Source organism: Apis laboriosa, unplaced genomic scaffold (genome assembly GCF_014066325.1).
Source record: "Apis laboriosa isolate Shangri-la unplaced genomic scaffold, ASM1406632v1 scaffold122_cov146, whole genome shotgun sequence".
Lineage (NCBI taxonomy): Eukaryota > Metazoa > Arthropoda > Insecta > Hymenoptera > Apidae > Apis > Apis laboriosa.
This window is the reverse complement of record NW_025221084.1, coordinates 1,066,372-1,082,168: the sequence shown is the minus strand read 5'-3', so window position 1 is coordinate 1,082,168 and position 15,797 is coordinate 1,066,372. Positions and strand designations below refer to the sequence as shown.

The 15,797-nt window shown below is 20.3% G+C and overlaps 2 protein-coding genes across 11 annotated transcripts in view; one reads left to right on the top strand and one right to left on the bottom strand.

Moving 5' to 3' along the window:
• LOC122720278 (atlastin) overlaps window positions 1–5,522 on the top strand; it is a 35,410-nt gene extending 29,888 nt beyond the window's left edge. For all 9 annotated transcript variants that reach the window (XM_043946869.1, XM_043946872.1, XM_043946870.1 and 6 more), the window contains exons 4-8: window positions 264–1,043; window positions 2,008–2,229; window positions 2,304–2,518; window positions 2,595–2,661; window positions 4,682–5,522. In XM_043946869.1, the coding sequence (XP_043802804.1) occupies window positions 264–1,043; window positions 2,008–2,229; window positions 2,304–2,518; window positions 2,595–2,661; window positions 4,682–4,813 (1,416 nt within the window). In that variant the 3' untranslated portion in view covers window positions 4,814–5,522. The remainder of the gene's footprint in view (window positions 1–263; window positions 1,044–2,007; window positions 2,230–2,303; window positions 2,519–2,594; window positions 2,662–4,681) is intronic.
• Window positions 5,523–6,631: 1,109 nt separating this feature from the next.
• LOC122720271 (70 kDa peptidyl-prolyl isomerase-like) lies at window positions 6,632–8,459 on the bottom strand. 2 transcript variants are annotated; one of them, XM_043946857.1, is made up of 2 exons: window positions 8,412–8,459; window positions 6,632–7,766 (listed from the first exon to the last, which is right to left on the bottom strand). In XM_043946857.1, exon 2 carries the CDS (start codon window positions 7,742–7,744, stop codon window positions 6,881–6,883), a length of 864 nt encoding a protein of 287 aa, XP_043802792.1. In that variant the 5' UTR covers window positions 7,745–7,766; window positions 8,412–8,459; the 3' UTR covers window positions 6,632–6,880. The 2 variants fall into 2 exon arrangements, with proteins under 2 accessions (XP_043802792.1, XP_043802791.1); XM_043946856.1 differs by lacking the exon at window positions 8,412–8,459 and adding an exon at window positions 7,941–7,996.
• Between the last annotated feature and the right edge of the window lie 7,338 nt (window positions 8,460–15,797).

Sequence of the window (15,797 nt, the reverse complement as noted above, 5' to 3'; positions counted from 1 at the left end):
TCTAAGAAAAGTCAAATTGATCAACTCCACATTCTAAAAATTTTTTAATTTTAAAATTGAAATGTATAACAGTATAATTTTTCAGAAAAATTACTATAATAAATGAAATTGTTCAATTTGATTTCTGCATGGTTTGTTGTATATTTAGTAATTTAATAGAATATTTTTATATATAAACTAAATCAAAATTATCTTTATTTTTTTCACGCTCACATGGAACATTGATTGTATAACAACATTGATTGTTAACATGGATGATATAGTATAATAACAACAATCAAACGGACTCTTGGTTGGGTAAAGAAGATGAACCATTACGTGGATTTTCGTGGAAAGGAGGATCTGAAAGAGACACGACAGGCATATTAATGTGGTCAAAAGTTTTCCGTGGTACTTTACCAGATGGTGAAAATGTTGCTGTGATTTTAATGGATACACAAGGTGCTTTTGATAGTCAATCCACTGTGAAGGATTGTGCGACTGTGTTTGCTCTAAGTACAATGTTGTCATCTTTACAAATTTATAATCTATCACAAAATATCCAAGAGGATGATCTTCAGCACTTGCAACTTTTTACGGAATATGGTAGGCTGGCGTTACAAAACTCAGGACGCAAACCATTCCAAAAGTTACAGTTCTTAGTAAGAGATTGGAGTTATCCTTACGAAGCGAATTACGGTGCAGAAGGTGGAAAAGAGATATTGAATAGAAGATTAGAAATTTCTGATAAACAACATCCAGAATTGCAAAGTCTAAGAAAGCACATTAAATCATGTTTCTCGGATATATCTTGTTTTCTCATGCCACATCCAGGTTTAAATATTGCCACTAATCCTCATTTCGATGGTAGATTAGCAGAAATTCAACCAGAATTTAAAGAACAACTCAAAGTATTAATACCGATGTTGTTAGCTCCAGAAAATTTAGTTACAAAGAAAATTGATGGACAAATTGTAAAAGCAAGGGATTTGTTGGAATATTTCAAAAGTTATATGAAAATTTACAAAGGAAACGAGCTTCCTGAACCAAAAAGTATGTTAGTGGTAAGTTTTCATGCAATATTTGCATGCATTATTTATAAATTTTTATATATAATGTGCTAGATCAATCTATGATAAATAATTCATTTATATATTTTGAAGTAAGCCTTATATCAATATTTCTTTTACTAGAAAGGTTACTCTTTTATTCTGTGATCACATCCTTTAATAAATAGTGAAACAATATGCATATACATTTTAAAAATTCAAAACATTTCAAATATCACTATTTCTTAGACAATCCTTTTATCTTTGATAAAATTCACGAATTGCGTTAAATCAATTATTGAAGTGACAAATTATAATATACAAATTTATTTACAATATTTATATACAAATTATATACATTTATATACAAATAATATACAAAATTATTTTATACTATGTATTAAACAAAACTTCATATATATTGATTTTTCATTGCTTTTATGATAAATTTTAAGCTATATTATAAATTTTATATGCATAAGGAGTTCATTTCAGATATAATAATTTTGTATACTTTGTATATTTATTATATATAGTAACTAATTGTATCATTAATAATGAGCTAACTATCAAATATTCATTAAATATTTTAATTTTTATTTTACAACATACTATTTCTATATACTATTTCTGATGTTAGAAAAAAGTTAGATCAAATTCAATAATAATTATTAATATTAAATTCTGAGATATCTATCAGGTACCTAATAATCTTTTCACTAAAAAATATTCTTGTACAAGTAGTATAATACACAAATATCATTTTCAACCATTTGCTATTCTTATTTTTTAAACAAACATTCGATATTCGATAACTATATAACATCCAGTCGATCAATGTAATTCTTCTAAAGATATTTATGTATCTTTATTTATATTCAGTCCAAGCTCTTTTATAAAGTATTAACTCGATATCAACAATTTAAAAATTTTGACATTAACATATAATATATAATATAATTCTATAATTTATTTTTAGGCAACAGCAGAAGCAAATAATTTAGCTGCAGTTACAGAAGCTAGAGAATTTTATATGCGATTAATGGAAGATATTTGTGGAACAAAAAAACCATATTTAACAACACAACGTTTAGAGGATGAACATGCACGTTGTAGGGATAAAGCTATATACAAATTTCAGAATAAAAGAAAAATGGGAGGAGAATCATTTAGTCAAACTTATACAAAAAAATTATGCCAGGTGAGAGATTGTTGGAATTGTATTTATTTATATTTACTATATATTATTATAACCATTAATTACTTTTATAACAGGATATGGATAAAGCTTTTGTTCACTTTAAAGCACAAAATGAAAGTAAAAATGTTTTTAAATCAACGCGAACTGCAGGAGTATATTGCGCAATTGTTGCCATTATGTACTTCTTATCCTCTATATTTGGTTTTACTGGATTATATCTATTAGCAAATATTTGTAACTTCATCATGTGCATCTGTATATTAACCTTAATGTTATTGGCATACATTAGGTATATATAGAGATATATAAAGAGATTTAATAATTCTTTCCAATTATACAATTATAATTATTTTTTATTAATTTAGATACAGTGGTAATTATGACACAATTGGAATAGCAATAGATGAAGTGGCTAATGTTTTATGGAATAATGTAAGTAGTGTACATTTAATTATTTATATATCAACCTATGTATTTAAATTCCTTCAGTAAGCTTTCTATTTAATATAAGTAACAGCTATCCGTAAAATCTTTTTAGCTATAAAATTAATAAACATTACTTAATTTATTTATTAATAAAGCTAATTCCATGCATTAAAATGATGAGAAGTAATTTATATATTTGTAATTAGATAATTTCATTTAGTACCTAATTTTTTGATTTAATGTACATATTGATTGTTCATATTATACAAATAGAAATTTATGTAAAGCTTTATTTACATTTTTATTATTTAAAATATGTATGAAAAGTTGTGTTTACTTCAACAGAACAAAAATATCACTTAAAATATTATGCACTAAACAATTCCTTTTGTAGTCCAAAGATTAACTAGGTGATGTAAATAATTGCTCCTCATCATTTCACCATATTTCCTGATTCATACCTTCCACATATGATTTCTACAGGTTCGAGATATGGGGGTACTATTCACTGTACTTACACTTGCTGTGGCTGCTGCTTCATCATGGTTTATAATTTTATATGATTTTATTTTTCCAGCACCTCCTTTACCTTTTTTTCCCTCTATTCGTTTTAGTTTTGAAGATATACCTAATTTTTGGGAATATTTATATTTTATCACAAATATTATTTTTTGTGCTATTTCTAAATCTTTTCACAGTTGCTTTTACTTTTTACATCATTATTTTAACATTTTTTCAAAATATTTTGATTACCTAACAAATATCACTTTTGATAACATTTTTAATTTATATGATTCTTTTTTAAACTATTATTCTTCTCTTTTTATAGGATATTTATATTCTTTAATAAAAATTATTTTAGATAATATTTTCAAATTATATAATTCTTATTTAAATTATTATGCTATTTTTTCAGAATATTTACAATATATTATAAATATTATTTTTAACAATATTTCTAAATTATATAGTTTTTGTTTAGATTACTACTTTACCTTTTTTTTAGAATATTTTCATTATCTAACAAATATTGTCTTTGATAATACTTATAAATTAGATAAATATTATTTAACTAATTATTTTTCTTTTTTTTTTGAATATTTTCAATACTTAATAAATATTTTTTTTGATAATATTTTTAAACTATATAATTTTTGTTTACATTACTATTTTTCTCTTTTTTCAGAATATTTAAATTATTTAATAGACATTATAATTGACAATATATCTAAATTATACAATTTTTATTTAAATTATTACTCTTCTTAGTATATTTTCACTGTTTAATAAATAACTATTTTTTTTTTTTATTTACAATACCTAAAAAACATTATATTTAACACTTCTAAATTATCTTAATTTTCCTATATTTTTAGAATATTTATAGTAGTTTATAAACATAATTTTTAATAATATTTTTAAATTATATAATTCCATTTTAAACTATTATTCCCTCCTTTTTTCAGAATATTTACATTACCTAACAAACTCTATTTATAAATAATAAAACAATTTAAATTATATAGTTATGATAAATCATTTTAATTGTAGTTATACTATTTTGAATATATTTGCATATGATTTCTTATATATGTATTTATCCATTACTTTTACATTAATATTACATTTTTTACTTATATAAATATTGCCTTTAATATTATGTTACTATTTTTTTTCCTCCTTAATGTAAGCTGAATACTAACAGGAGCAAATGTACAAAAGGTATGGGGTTTGCTTATAATTAACATAAAAGTAAAAATAATTTTTATTTCATATATTTAAAAAAAAAGAGATAGCTGTTCTTTACAATTTCTATAAAAATTATACCATTATACTTAAAACTAAATATTAATTTTTTTTTGAAAATATATGATTTTATAGTTATAAGCTAAAATGTGTGAATTTTATGAATATGTGTAATATTTTTATATCAAATTTAAATTAATTTCAATTACGTACATAATATATTTAATTATAAATTATAAATTTTTATTAATTAATTATAAATTTTTTTATATCTGTTCAGTTAATTAAGCCAGTCTATCAACAAGTTGTGGAGAAGTCAGTGTCCGTAGCAGTGGCTCAAGCTGCTGAAATGGCTACAAATACAACAATGAATGCCACTGTCACTGCCAATGGCAAGCCTAAACTAACATGATGTTCATTCCCTTTGTGTCCCAATTTCTTAAGTGCATTAGAAATATACACCAATGTATTAAAACCAGTAAGTGACATAACAAAATTTAATTGTTTTTACCATGTAATATGAGGCCATAAATAGCTATTTTTTTGTTAAGTCACAAGGAGGGACTGTGCGTTAAACATATTTATTTAAAATGACTGTGAATGTATATACAATATATTTTGATTATAATTCCCTCTAGATTGTTGAAAAACATCACTATTGTCTATGATTGATATTACATTGTTAAAAAAATAAAATTCCACAATTACTGGTAAAAAATATTGTTTGGATAGAAGCTATTGTTTTGGGGTTGTTAATGTTTATGATCAATTTTAATTTTTTTTATATTACAATATATAAATATATATATACATATGTATACCATAAAGAAACAAAGTGTAAACAAATTTTTAAAAACAGTATACTTCTATATTTTTTGATAACATTGATTTCATTTAGCTCTTTAGTTAGGAAAATATATTTAAGCACATTTTAAGATAACAAAAAAAAAATATATTAAAATATTTTTGAAAAGAAATTTTAATAGTACACACTTTGTATATTTATGCATTATTCTATGTATATGAACTAACATACTTAAATTATATCCGTGCCAGATTTATTCAACATCAGTTACTATTGTATTGATTAATTTTTTTAATAAACTGAAGTGTAAATACTATTTAGTGTTCATTACACTTTATAAATTTCAAATAAAATTCATAATATTTAATTATAATAATATATTAAATGTATACATATGCCATAGTTGATATTTTTAATAGATTAACAACAATTCAATTTTAACATTTTGCGGAACGTAAATTATACGTTAAACAAATTTTTAAAGAATTGTAAATATAACTAGAGTGCTAATTTCTTTCTTAAATTAGAAACTATATATATAATTTATGTATTCTTTTAAAACAGAAAATGAAAAGATTATTGAGATTTCATATTTACATATTAATATGGGAAAAATATAATTTTATGGTGATGGTTTAAATAAAAAGTTATATCAATTATTTGTTGATTTATTAGTGATCACTTTTATTTTGACAAGAAAATGATAATTTTATGAATTTTATAAATATATATACCATTATTCGTATATTAAGTATATATAACATAAGTTATTGTTAAAACATTGAAACACTTATAACACTCTATTTACATTATAAATCATATTATTATTTTATTATTATATTTAAAAATAATATTTACATAATTCTAATTTTAATTTATCAAAATAATTATAGATTCAGTAACATTTTATTTAATTGTATATTTTAAATGAAAATACATTATAATAAAAGTGCCAGTACATTCATTTAAAATTAGTTTTAAATGAATTTTTTTACATACATTACATAGTTACATACATTAAAAATATATTTTATATTTTATTAAAAAATAAAAAACTTATTTTAATTACCTCATATTTTAATGTATTTAATCAATTTAATTCTAGAATTATAACTATAATATTATAACTAGAATTTAATTCTAGAATTATAACTATAACAGTGTAACATAATTTATTTTTTTGATGCATCATGTATTTTTCAATATTATATATAATATGAAGATATTCTAAGTGGTTAAATAAAAATACTAAATTATAAACTATAAAATAAAAAATTTATAAAAATAATTTTCTTTTAATTTTATTTTTATTCATTATTTAATATATTTTTTAATATGTTTTATAAATATAACATAAAGTAGTATTAATAATAAAATCTTTGTTTTCAAAAGTTAATTTAACAATATGACATATATCATAAAAATTTCAATATCTTTAAACAAACAATATCTTTAAACAAATTCTGTAATAAAATTACTTAATAATACAGATACATATACAGATACAGATATTATTGGATACAAAGTTACATATTGTAACAAATTTTTTTGTTGTAATCTTAATAGATTATTCATAATGTAAATTATTGTAGATAAAAATAAATTATTTATTTTTTTATCCATGAAATAACTTTTTTTCTCATTTTTCCTTGTAAATAATTTAATAATATCATTTTAAGTTTTAAACATCCTCTTCACCATATTTTCAAATTTTTGATTTGCTTCTTGCAGTTTTGTATTATATAGTAAATATTGTTCTTTTATTGTTTGATTATGTGGTTCTAAATTAATAGCATTTTTTAAATCAGGAACAGCCTTTTCAAGATCTTTTAATCTTCCATGTGCAACTCCTCTTCTATATAATGCTTTAACATTATTGCTTTCTTTAGATAAAACTTTACTACATAAAGATATTGTATATTCATAATTCTTACGATTTAATTGACATCCAGCCATATTATTATATAGTACAAGTCTTAAATTATTAATATTATTTTCTAATTCTTTATCTAATTCTAAATCTCGTATTGGTTCTAATGTTATAAGAATTTTGCAAGCTCTACTAAATCTATAAAATGCATCTACCCATCTTTGTTCTTTAAATAAATATACACCAGTTTCTTTATATTTTAGGGCTATATTATATTTTTCTTCTGGTGTCCATTCCCAAATTGGTTTATATGGTTGAATTTCAGTTAATGTTATTTCAAATATAACATGTAAATTAATGTCTTCAAGCAATATATTTAATGTAATTAAACTTTTTTCTGAAATCATCATCATTTGAAGTGCTCGTTCAATTTGACGGTCTATTTCACAATTTCCTTCACCTATAATTAACCTCTTTTTATTTTTGCCATTTAAAATTTTTGAATTAAATTTTTTGCTCAAATCTTCTATAGATGCATTGATAGCATCTATATTTTCAATAATAACTTCGCAACTAGCGTATTCAGTTGCTTTTTTACAAAAAATGCCATAGTTTATTATTTCTTTTTTCACAATTTCATCTGCCGATTTCCACGTTTCAAGTAACATTTTCTTTAAAAAACTATCTTAACTAAAAATATAAAAATAAATATATTAAATTATATCAATCATGAGTCATGATACATAATACAAGTATAATAATATAATATTATAATATATGTTGATAAATATATGTTGATAAATATATATTTTTTTTAAATATAAATAATATCATTCATCATAAAAATAATTATTCTATACGCACATCACTTTGAAACCATTAACCTTTGAAATATCAATTGTATATATGAAGTTTTAAAATCTAAATGTTATTAAAGCGCAGACGCAATTTTACGTTGGTATTAATTTTGAAAAATATAGATTAAGAAAATAAAAAAATTTTTGTTAAAATTGAAAGTTAATGTTAAATTATTAAAATACTTATGTATGAATAATGATTTATAATACTTTATAAAATATATTATTTAAAAATATAAAATGTTATCTTTATATATAAAAAATAAAATTGCAATAAAAAATGTAATTTTTTAAATATAAAAAAAGTATAAAATATATAAGATATAAAGATTTAAAAATATACAAATATATATAAATGTGCGTAATTTTCATTAAAAGTTATGGCATAAAATATTGAAATTCAGCTAAAATATATCATTGTATAGTAGTAAGTATTTACAAGTATTCAGGTTTAAATGTATAATTATTAATTACTTACTAAATAAAAGTGAAAATTAAACTTTAGTTTTAAGGACATAAAAATAAATTTTTATATAAATTAATAGAATTTAATTATCATAATATTATGAATGTAAAGAATCGAAAGTTATACGTATATAAAAATACTTTATTTTACAGGTTACATTAGCCGCCATATTGATTTCTTTCACTACCTGAGTTTATAGAAACAGTAGATATTAAGTATGATGTTTACATTGCTATCATATTTGCTATCATAACATTGATTATTGTAATTTCAATGCCTTAAAAATTATTTTATAATTTATTTTTGTAGATTCATGGAATATTGAACTTGCTGGATAAATACATCCCAAAATATTCGCAAACATTGGTTACCAACATTAGCAATAATATGCATGTGATGTCAAGAAGAAACAAGAACAGATTTTTTTTGTATTAGTAAACGACTAGATAGAATGATATCACAGAGAATATGACGGTTAATCTGTAAAATAAAATATTTTTTTACACACTTTTGATTTCGTATATTCTTAATATTTTTTTTTTTATAAATTCGATTTTGAAAATAAATGATAAAATGATAATACAATGGGATAGATATTTTGTAAAAAAAAAATATCAAAGATTTTTTATTTGAAAATGAGAGATCTTTTATGCATTTTCGTGTGAATAAATTCAAATTTATTCGTAAAAATTATCTATCATATTAGATTTAGATAAATGGATCAAAAAAAAATATTAATTAATTTTTAATATATATTTATAAAAATATTCTAAAGAAAGTAACTTTTTTCAATATTTTAACTATGTTAAAATAATATTTTTCTATATTATAATATTTTTCTCTTGTAAAATCATATTTAATTTATTATCATAGATTGATTTTCTTTTTTCAAGATTTTGAACTTATTCAATTCACTGAAGAAAGAAATTATGAAAATTCAAATTTATTTTCTTAAAATAGAAACAAATAAAATGAAAATGTTTATTTATGCTTTTTTAAATATTAAAGCTTTTTTCAGATATAAAAATAAAAATATTAAAATATTTTTACAAATACATAATATTATATTATATTATTTCTTCTTTGATTATTAATAAGAAATGAACTTATAACATTTCCATATATATATATATATATATATATATATATAATGACAAAGCAAAAGAATTAACAGAATACAGTTTTGAACTTACATTGAAATTAACTACTTTACTTATTCCTACTGCCTTACTAATGATAATGATAAATAAATTCTAGAATTTAATTTGTCTGATAAAATTGATTGAGTTGAATAATTGATTTTGAATGTTGTTTTTGACTTGAAAATAAGTAATATTTAAAAATGTAATAGAAAAATAAAAATTGAGATTTAAAAAAGTGTTGCTTATGTACAAAATTGATAATCCAATATAATTCAATGATTATCAAACAAATACTTAGATATAGAAATTGGAAATTGTGATCTAGAATAAATAAATGCAAATAAAAAAAATTTGCGAAAAGAATGAAGATTATAATATCTGGATGTAAATTGAAATACCGAATATCTTCTATATCATCGAAGAACGTGATGTTGATCAGGTATCAAAAAATACATAAGTTTTTTATAATTAATAATAATTATATATTTATTTTAAAAATACACATATTTTAGTATTTAAAAAATACACATATTTGACAAATAATAATATTATAAATTTTTATAAAATAATAGTATGTTTAAATTTCATGGCATTTATATTTATATAGATTACCTAAAGCACAATAATAAAGTAATGATAATATTTAAAAATTTAAATTTTACAATTATGGCAATTATGAAATATTCTATTGTACGAAATGACTTATATAAGTAATGAGTATATAAATTCAGAATACATAAAACATATTTTAAATAAATTTTTTATTAATTTTAATTCACAAAAATTAAATAATTATATTGTTTTTATTCTTAATTATGTTAATCGAATAATACATATATACATTATTAATATTTAACTTTAAAAAATTATAACAATATCGTTATTAATGTAAATAATACATTATAATGTATAAATACATTAATTATTATGACAATAACATTATTATTTTGGATACATATTATCGACCAATAGGCCCTTCTAAGTAATTCCGTAAAATACGTTGAAATTCTAATATTTCTTCTTCGCTATAATTTTCTTCTTGAACCGTTCTTGGTTTTGGGTATTGATATTGAGGATTATCAACATATCGTCGATGTCTTACTCTATTAACTGGAAGGTTGTTTCGAGAATTTCTACGATAATATGGAACTTCATTATGTGCATTTTCTTGATTTTCTCTATTCTGTAATGTCGCATCGTTTTCGCAAATGGGAAGCATCACCATTTTTGATGTTTTTATTATAATTTGTTATCTAGAATAAATAAAAACAACAATAAAACAAAAATAACAATATTTATAAACTATTAATAATATTAATAAATAAGAAAATATTTCTTAAATTTTTCTATAAATAAAAAAAATTTAAATATACATGACTCATTATTATTACTTATGATAAAATAAAATAGAATAAAATAATTTTATTTTATTTTGATGTAATTTATCAAAAATTAAATTGTTATTATATATATACATTATATATATAATAATGTACTCACCGTTTTAATATATTTAGCAAAAACGTCTTTTGTATAAAGACGTACACTGCACTGCAATCGAATTCTCTGATTTGTATTTGCACCAAAATGTCAAATATTTTCAACTGGTCCGCGCCAAAACTGGATAAATAAATTATAATAAATAAATTATTATATATTTTAATTTAAATATAATACGAGATTTATTATTATTAATTTTATTATAATAAAATATAATAAAAAATTTTATTATAATAAATTATAATATAATATAATTATATATATATATATATTATTATATTATAATATTATAATAATATTTTATTATAATAAAATAGAATAAAATAATTATGCATGTAACTTTATCAAAAATTGAATAATTATTAATGCACTCACTATTTTGAAAAGTTTAGCAAAAACTAAAACTTCACTTTCTTCTGTATAAAAGTGCACACTGCAATGGAACGATCACAGCTAAGTAACTCTCTGATTCGTGTTTACAGTGAAAATGTCAAATATTTCCAACAGTTCGCACTTATATAGGTAGTCGATCTACCTGAATAACGGTTTTTAAGAATTATTGCACCCTTTTGTCATTTTGTTCAACTATCTAAATTCCTTTATTTTCCTTTTCTTAGTAATTTCTTTCTTTTAGGAAATTCTATATGCAAATTCTATATTATAGATATAAAAATTAGTTTATACAGTATCATCATGTATTTTTTTTTGTATATAAAATATGAAAGAAAATAAATAATAACAATTAAAATCGAAAAAAAATTCATTCATCCAATTTATTAATTATTGAATAAAAAACGAATAATATATTATTTTATTTTTTTTAGTTATATCATTAGAAGTTATATATCATTAGAATAAAATAATTGTCTTTAACGAAAGCATAAATATATTATATAGTGTATATATATATTGAATTCGTCAACATAATAATTATTTTACCATTATTTTTATTCGAATGTTGTCTAAATGTTGAATTAAGCAATAATATAATATAATTTATACAGATAAGTATATGTTTTATTCATCAAATGATGTATTGATCATTGTTTTATTATTTATTATTATATTATCACTACTATTTTGTAATTTCAAAAAAAATGCAAATTTATTAAATACACCGATTCAAATATTTTAAAATATTAAACGCTATTCTTATATAATGGATTATTTTCTAAAATATATATAAAAATCATAATTTAACATCCATATAAATTATATAATTTTGTTACCATTTCAAAGGTCATATTACTTTATTATTTTTATTTAAAAAATAATTTAATTCTATATCTATATATTATTTCATGATTAATTAAAAAAATTTGGAAAAATTCCATTTTAAATGGAAAGTATGTTTCTTGGATATTCAGAAAATTATAGTAATAAACAATTGTAAAATTCGGATAAGAAATAGCTACACTTTTAAATTAAAGCAATAATTTCACTTATTCTATTTCTTTTATTTTATTTATATTTATTTTATTTTTACAATAAAAAATTATATTTCCTTTTATCGAAGTTTATTTTAAGCAAAATACATATGCTTACAAATTTATTGATTATTAAAAAATGAAAATATAACAAAATTATGATAGTATTTAATTTTTTAAATAAATATGAATCAATTTGAAATAAACAAATATTTATTAAATATGATTCAGACATTAAAATTTAATGATAAAAGTAAATAATAAATATCAAATAAAAAATTATTTGATATTTATTTGATATTAAATATTATTTATTTGATATTTAATAAAGATTGTCTCTATTTAATTAGAATTAAATCTTAATTTATATTAATATCATTAATTTTGCAACATAATATATATTTTCATTTTTATAAAATAAAATAATTACAATAAAATTTAGCTATTCTTATTGTTAATTTAAATTTTAAATATAATAGATAATAAATTAAATCATATATTTATTAAATAATATAATGACATTTTTTGCAATAAAGATAATGAGAATTTGAAAAGTAAGAAACTATAATATAAAATTTCATTATTGAAGAAGAAGAATTATAATTTTTTCAAAATAAAAATAAAAAATTATCTAATAAAAAATAGAAATAAAATTATATGCATTAACAAAATTTCATTCAAAATTTTTATTAAATTTATTTATTTTGTAATAATAATTTCATAATAAAAATTATAAATATAATTATTTAGAAGAATTTATTCTTCTTTATATACTTTTGTCAAAAAACTCATTAATCTTTTATTATAGCATTCTTCAAATAGTCTCATTTTATAACTTTAATTCTTCTTAATCTTTCGAGAATTGCTATAGAATTGTTATTTTATGCGACGAAAGACTAAAACAGCATCCGGTAAATAATATTTTATTCCTAATAGCCATTATGTCTAGCAAGTTAAAAGTACAAAAATAAGACTTTATTTTATGGTATATTTGTAACTACAGGTGATATTATCCCCGTTGCAAATATATTATGTTACTTCCTTATTACTGAAATATATCAGTGAGAAATTTCCTGTTAAATATAATGTTGAAGCAGGTATATACAATTTATGTCAATAAGTACAAAATATATTTAGGGATATAGTTAAAATCTATTGGGTTTATGTGACAAATAGATTTACGATCTTCCGAATAATGAAAAGAAAAGAAGGGGTTTTGTGAAAGAAAGTATTAACTGCACATGCATTTTCATGTTAATCTGTTGTTTGCTCAAAAAATTTTTGATTAATCTACTTAAAATTTAGTTTTAATTTATCGAGACCATCGTAAGATTCGCTATTTATTTCCGTGTAGCTGACATTTAGATTTCTAGATAAATTAAAAACGAATTAGTTTGCAAAATTCGAATTAGTTTGCAAAATTAATTAAAAATATAAGTTCTTCATTTTAAAATATGCAATGTGAATTTTAATTGCTGAGAAAAGAACGAGATTCGTACATTGCACACATATCATTCCCGATAGAACTTTTTTAACCAACAATATATTTTGTGATTAGCAGTTTTTTTTCATTTTTTACTAGAAAATGTTGATAATTTGAAAAATTTTATTTGAAAATTTGCAAGGTTATAAAATAATATCTAAAGAAATATTAAGATCATTTTTTTTATAACTTAATTTAATTTTTTAAAATGAAAACATTTTTTGAAGATTAATGTATAATTTTTTATCCTTTTTTCTATATGGAAGAAATGACATTTTTTGAAGATTAATATATAATTTTTTATCACCTCTCTATATATAAGAAGTGACATTTGCATATAACATATAAGAAATAAAAATTATAACTTTTATTATCATGATGATAATTAATTATCGTAATAACATAGAAATTCTACATTATAATTTTCACTTTTGTTACTTAACATGATTTTATTAGATATAATTCTATTAACGTGTATATATATGTTTATAGATACATATATTAAAAATAGATACATATATTATTTATATAATAATGTTTGGTTAGAATATTTTATATTATAACATATTATATTAAAAATCCATGAGAAAATACTTTTTTGGTCAATTCATCCGTTATTTATACATTTTGGACGATGCGACAATGATTTGTAATATGAAGACATTATAATAATCTATAGAATTCAATATGTTAATTACATCTGTATAAATAAATTCAATATATAGTGAACATTTTTATTTATATCTCGGAAATTAATACGGAATAATTTTTTTCTATACATATAATTATTGTTTAACTTTAACACAAGATTAAAATTGGGATTAATAGATGAAAATAAAGTGTGAAATAATTATATAAAAACAAAGACACGTTTATTGCCAAAATTGTTGGCAGTTTTGCCAGAAGTACTGAATTTTTTCAATGCACTTTGATCTTTTTATTTATGAATGGAGAAAGAGAGAGAGAACCTTAATCTCGGCACTCATTGATTTTGGATAGTTTTTATAAACCATTGTTATAAACGATTTATTCGATATCTAAATATATATAGTGAATAATATATATATAGCGAAATTGCAAGGAGAATTGCAAGCAAAGGCAGAAAAGATAGAAAATCAGGAATAAAAATGTAATAATGCATTGAGAAAAATTACAAGGAAATTGGCATATAATAGCAATACGGCTGAAAAAATGTTCGTTTTTGTTAACATTGATATGATAAACATAGGAAATATCTTAATCTTGGCAATCTCGAAAATTGTACAATCACAACAATATTTGAGTTGATAAAAGTTTTCGTCACAAAAATGTTTCAAAATTCTTTTCAATACTAACCGCGTCAATATCCTCATGTTTTAATAATCGCATCTTTAAATTCAACTTTTTTATTATAATACTTGTCCTTAAGATTTTTTATAATATAAGTTTTTTACAGAAATATCGATAAATATACATTAAACATTAGAACCAACAAGACAATATATATCTATTTTATAATTGCGTATAAGTCTTATATGATGCAAAGCAATTCAGATCACTAAATCTTTGATCTGGCAATGCGTTTTCCAATTATTTTTTAAATTTAATATTTCATGATCAAATAAGCTGAAATTTTGAAGGAGAAGGAGAAAGAAGTCTGAATGTAAAATTTTAAATTCTCTTTATTATTTTCCAAGATATTAATAACAAATTTTTGATACAGTATATTAAATTCTGGTTACACGCATATAGATAATATATGTGTCAATATGGTATGATGCTATCTATTGTTTGTATAAACAATTTTATTTATAATTTTATAATATAAATATATTACAGCGAATGGTATCTAAAATGTATAACAGAT